We start from the raw sequence: 6058 nt of genomic DNA on the forward strand, positions 1-6058 counted from the left end.
CAGAAATTGTGGCTTTGAAAATTGTTTAGCGGACTGATTATTTTTACTGCAGTAAGTAAGCTGTTTACCATGTGATTCTGGTGGACATAAAGACTGCTGAATAATGATGATCTAAAGGAAGCTATTTAGACATGGGATTGGAGGATTAGTCATGCAGAAGCGTAGCTCAAACAGATATATAGATTGGATTGTGCGAGTAGGACAATTCATAACTAATTGCCTGGAGGCACACCTACATACGTGCCCTTCCTGTCTGGCTCTCATCTGCCTGACCCAGCTAGCCAGAGCTATAGCGGTCTCGGTGATTAGCATTAGCAGTCTCTCGGTCAAAGTCGGCCTCCCCACTTGCTCTCTGAATCTCTCTCAATCGTATCATGATCTTTATCCAGAATTACACACACCAGGTGCTACCATACGGCAACACAAATTTGGTGAAAGTGAGTTGTTGTGTTGCTTTCAACAAGTAGCTAGCCATGGCCGGATGGACAGAGTGAGAAAGCAGGGCTCGAGGTGGGGTTTTTGGCTGGGTCCGGGGTGTCAAAGCCTAAGTGGGGGATGTTCGGATGCCCACAACCCTCCACCAGCTTTGCTCCGGTTTGTGGGAATTTGAATGTGCGGACCAGTATGCGAAGCACGACGTTGGATGAGAAAAGTAGGCGAAGCAGGACGTTGGATGAGAAAAAGTGTCTGTCTGGGCCTTGCCGTCTGGACGTTTAGCGGCATTTTGATGCATGGCATTGGGGATGCCCTCATAGCGTTGCATCTTCCTTGCACTCATCATAATATATTGCTGCCAATAAGCCCAAAAGCAGCTGCTCTCGCGCCCTCCCGCTAGGGTACCTCCCCTGACCTCCTCCCGCCGCCGCCGGCTGCCCTAGCGCCCTCCCGCTGTCGCCGGTCGCGCGCGTCCGGCCCCGCCCACCTCTCCCCCTCCCGGTTCTGCCCTTGTGCCGCCTCCCCAGGAGGTGGCTGCGGCAGGGGGCGGCGGCGGAGCTGCTCGGCTTGGCAGTGGCCCGGGGACGGTTGTCGGCGGTAGGCGTGGTGGCGGTGCTGCTCCTTGGCGGCGGGGCGGCGTGGTGGCATGGGGTAGCCCGCGGCGTGCCCCCGGCCCAGATCTGGCCCCCGGCACTGCAGCAATATATATTGCTCCTTCTAGCTACATGATATATCCAACAGATCGATCAAGCTTAACCAATTTGCTGCAGTCCAAAGAAACTGTTGAGAAGAGTAGCAAGCACACTCTCAAGATGTGAGAGGAATCTGGTGCCATAAGTGTGTCCGCTCAAGCATCGACCTGATGATCTTCCACAACTTCCGAGGGGACGAATGCATGCTCTGCTTCCTCAAGTTCATCCTGAAGAGCACGCGGACGCTGACAAAGCTGGTGATTCTGGTACCGGACTTTTCCTTGAGCGACCTGGTGGCCTTCACCGGACGTGGTTTGTGATTTTCTTGGTAGTACGTACTGGAGAGGCAGTAATGTTTGTCGGATCGCTGGCTCTGTGTTGCTGGAACAGTGCTCTGATCGCCTGTGATGTGTAGTTTCTGAACCTGATAGCCAGCGATTTGGCTGACCCTCCCTCGAGTTCAAAGGGGATGATGTTCGAACAGTTGCTGGAGCTGTCAAGAAGATCCATCAGTGGTGTGGTAGTTTTGCTGTTGGTTGGGCGTAAAATTAGTAGTTTGTGATTTTGTCTCTGTGGTGTGACAGTGTGAGTCTGTTTGAACTTTGAAGAGAGGTTTGTGAGTAATTGTGAGAAGAGCAAATAAAAGTAAAGAAAAATTAAAAAGGAGAAAAGATAAGAGAGCGACGACCACAGTGGGAGTCGAACCCACGACCTTCTGATCCGAAGTCAGACGCGCTAATCCACTGCGCTATGCGGTCACTGTGACAGTCGATCTATTGGACTGACTAACCACACCAAAATACTTGAAACATGAACGTACTACTATGGATCATAATCGCTCAAATATAGATACAGATGTCAAAATCCAAATTCAAAACGCAGAAAGGAAAGAAAAGTACATTCTGAGGTCTGGGCAACCGCTTGCAAGAGGAAGAGTCCAAAGCATACAGTACTTGTTGGCCAGCTAACTGACAATTAACTACTAACAAGGTAGTAGTACATAGCCTAACCTTAGGCCGGTGGTTAGTTAGCAGTGTAGGTTTAAGTGGTGTCTTTTGCTGTGTCAATTTGTAGCTAAAAAATTTAGGAAACCATGTGAAGCTACTGCGTGCAAATCTTGTGCTGCCAATTGATTGATGGGTCCATGGATGGAGCTGTGCACTTAAACTACACACTGACACATCAAAAGACTGCTGTACTCCCACCGTCCATGTTTTTTAGGCCCTTCACATTTTGAAATAAAGTTTGATCATACATTGGCGTAATAAATTATGTGTTATTTGTAGGAAATATAGTATCATTCAAAACATCCTATATTGTTTGTAGAGAAGTAGTACTTTGCAAGGAGCAGTATATTGTTGGGTTTGGACCTACCTAGTACCTACCTCCCTACCTTGGCTTGATTTTCATGATCCATGGATCTTGTTGTATCAATTAATCATGACACCTCCGCCCAAACCAACCGAAATATCCTAGATACATAAATCTTTGCGAAAAGGAATTAAGTCTGTTCTTCTATATATCAGAGTTAATAATCTATAATATTTTATTTTAGATGAATATGGGGATTGTCTTTCCTCAGATGATTGTTCCAAAAAATATATGTTTAAGCTACAGCCATCAGATTCAATGGAACGCCGAAATTCTTCTTCGAATCATCATTATACGTGATGTCAGCTTGTAAGAAGAATTTCGTCTTTGTTCTGTTGTTGAATTTTGATGTGCATGGCTAATGGTGATTCAAATCAACTTTGGGATTCGGTATATGTTTTATTCGATGGAGAGAATGATATACATGAGTTGCTATAACTTTCACATGGGACGACCTACTAAGATCCTGCTCGCTCAGCCCTGCTCCCAGCTCCACTCGCTCGCTTAGCATTTTTTTTCATCTTTGTTCCCCTGCCATCTACTATCTACTACTACTTATAAAAGCACAAGTTTGGTGAATCCAAATGATCTAAGTCATCCTACCACCTATATCCAGCGTCTCATCATCAATAATTTGGAAACATATTAATTGCATACACCATAATTTGGAAAACGACACTAATTGCATTAAAAACAGTTAATATTAAAATCAACATTAATTATGACTAATCTTAGAAATAATATTATTGCTAAACTTGACTTGTATGCACATACACGATTGCTAGTTTTATAAAAAAAAAGTGGCTATATTTTTTGTTTGGTAAAGTTTGTTAATTCAAAAGATGTTCACGGATTTAAAACCATGAATTTTCTTTAAAAATTCAGGAATAATTTTTTTTACATTAGTTTCAAAAAATATTCATAAATTTGAAATAATGCTTGCAAGTTTAAATCATGGCCATAAAATTTAATGTGTTAATTTGACTCATTTGAATAGATGGTCGTGAATTACAATCTGAAAAACAAATAAAAGAGAAGTAAAAAGGAAAAAAACAGGAATCCACAACAACTATGGGCTTTGTTGGCTTGTGCGTTTGGGGGAGCCACAACAACAATGGGCTGGAGAGGTGGAGCCACCCCAAATGCTTTGTCTAATTATTTATAATTTTGTCTCAAAAAAATTATTTATAATTCATTTGCTCAGAAAAAATTATTTATAATTCAAATTAACTCCTAACTGGTTTTTTTAGCGATGGAGCTATGTCTTTTCATGTAGAAGAAAAGAATTGAGCAGTTAACATGGAAAGCTGGCCATGTTTATGCCGTGCCCTCCATCCACTGTTGTAATCTGCTTAATTATATGGATTTGGGCCAATTTTCAATAGGAAATCAGGTGGGGAGTTCCCCCTCTGATCCAGACAATTCGAGAAAAATAATCTTAACATCTCAACGATAAATACCAAAGTAGGTGAAGGAATAATGTATAGGAGAACCTCCACTGAACAATAATGATTCAAGAAATAGTCTGATGAACAATAATTGAACACAACCATATCCATCTAATGCTTATTACATTTGCTAATTAAATAACTGCAGGATGCACTTCTATTTTACTACCCTCTTGATCGACGACCTAGAAACAAGATCAAAGCTGCTAGCGAGCCGAAGACAGATGGGCGGATGTTCTAGCTGGGGGCGAAGAAGATCTCAGAGTCGAGCCTCTTGGAGCGGAACAACTTCTCCATCTCCGGACTGGTGTTGAAGGCTGACTCTAGTACTGCCGGCGAAATTGCTTTCCACACCGATGTCCTCCCCGCCAAGTGGCTAAATATCGGGCTGCATTGTTTTTGCATAATAGCATGATTGTTAATTAATCAGATTGATCAGAATATAATTGAAATATATGACAAATAAAACTCCAAACATACTGCAAGATTACAGTACAAATATTTTTTTTACAAAGAATTAGCATAAAAAAAGCATGTTTTTGTTTGTAAATCTCCCTTCAAAATTATATATATAGTTACCCTATAGAAAGTATATACTATGACAGTAGGAGCTTCGTTTTAGTACCTTGCAATGTTGGGAATATATGATAAATCCAAATTACTGAATAAAATTCAGTGTAAATGTTGGAGATTTTATTTTAAAAAAAGTGCAAAACATGCTACAAATTTGTATAAAACTAAAGTCCTATTTTAGAAAGAAGTTCTTAGTTTAATTTTGCTAAACTGAACCAAAATATGCCGAACAGATAATCCTTGTATGTAGAAAGAGAAAGAGCATATTTTGTACGTACTTGGGAGTGGTGATGATGGAGAACCACTCCATGCCAGTGTCGTCGGCGATCTTGGAGACGACAAAGAATCTGGGCACGATGAAGAGGCACCCGGCTTCGGCATGGGTCTCGAGCACGCGGGTGCCATCGATGCCCACGACCTGGACGCGCCCGCCGCCGCGCACGATGTACGTGACCTGGTATGCCGAGTCGCAGGAGAAGCCCGGCGAGCACATGGAGCGGCCGCCGATCCTCACCAGGTCGGCGCCCAGCCCGACCTCCTTCACCAGTGGCAGGTTGGCCGTGTTGAGCACCACGACACAGCCGCCGCCCGGGATGTCCACGTCCAGCGGCGCCTCCAAGCAGTTGAGCACCACACCCTCCCGATCCTCGGCGCGCGGCGCCGGCATCCGGTGCCCTGTGGCGATCTTGACGACGCCAGAGCCAGTCTGGGTGGACACTATCTTCGCGGCAGCGTCCTGGTCGAGGTCCCAGGCGCGCGCGACGAACTCGGTGGAGAATCCCGTGAAGATGCCGGACGCGCCGGTGAGCTGGAAGTTGGTGAAGCGGCCGGGGGTGTGACCCTTGGATGTGTCGCCGAGGAAGAGCACCACGAGCTCGGCAGTGGATCCCTCGGAGTTGTGCCACCAGGTGACGGCGCCGAAGGGGAGCGCGAGCGCGTCGCCCTCCTTGACGGGGATCACCTTCTCCTTGGCCGCCTCCGGGAGCACGAGGCCGCAGGCGCCGGCGCCCTGGAGCACGTAGGCCACCTTGGCGGAGTCGGAGTAGCTGGGCAGGGCCAGCCCTCCGGCGGAGAGGTGCAGCTTTGCGGCGCCGATGGAGGCCGCGCCGAGCATCGGCAGGTCGGCCGGCGACCAGTCGTAGTACGAGCCACCATCGCCGCCGTAGGCCTTGGCAGGCTTCTTGGGCGACAGGTCCATGGACATGACCTCGGCGGTGCTAGTGCGCTGCACCATTGTGATCAGGAGGAGATCAACGTTCTTGACGTGGGAGAGGAGGAAAAGGTGGCGGCGGAAGGGTGCGTATTTATAGTTGATGCTGGTGCCTGGTTCGTTGGATTAGGATAAGGATTAGTTTGTTCTAACTAATTATCCCATTTTACTCGCTCGCTCGAGAGATTAGCTTGACGATGGATTAGGATCTGCACGCAAGGATCAATTGACTGGTGCGCATGATTAGGATATGCTTGCAAACTTGGGCTGTAAACATTTTTTTTTTATGATAAAGTCAACAACATATTTTTTCCACTGAAAAAACAAAT

At 46.0% G+C, this 6058-nt stretch overlaps 1 protein-coding gene and 1 non-coding gene across 2 annotated transcripts; both read right to left on the reverse strand.

Annotated features, from left to right (window-relative positions):
• Positions 1-1811: 1811 nt before the first annotated feature.
• TRNAR-UCG (transfer RNA arginine (anticodon UCG)) lies at positions 1812-1885 on the reverse strand. Its single transcript has one exon. It is a non-coding gene; the product is annotated as a tRNA-Arg (tRNA).
• Positions 1886-3975: 2090 nt separating this feature from the next.
• On the reverse strand, positions 3976-5753 carry LOC109750828 (11S globulin seed storage protein 2-like). Its single transcript, XM_020309772.2, has 2 exons — positions 4798-5753; positions 3976-4334 (listed from the first exon to the last, which is right to left on the reverse strand). Exons 1-2 carry the CDS (start codon positions 5751-5753, stop codon positions 4184-4186), a joined length of 1107 nt encoding a protein of 368 aa, XP_020165361.1. The 3' UTR covers positions 3976-4183.
• Positions 5754-6058: the final 305 nt, after the last annotated feature.

This window comes from Aegilops tauschii, chromosome 3 (assembly GCF_002575655.3).
Source record: "Aegilops tauschii subsp. strangulata cultivar AL8/78 chromosome 3, Aet v6.0, whole genome shotgun sequence".
NCBI classification, from domain to species: Eukaryota; Viridiplantae; Streptophyta; class Magnoliopsida; order Poales; family Poaceae; genus Aegilops; species Aegilops tauschii.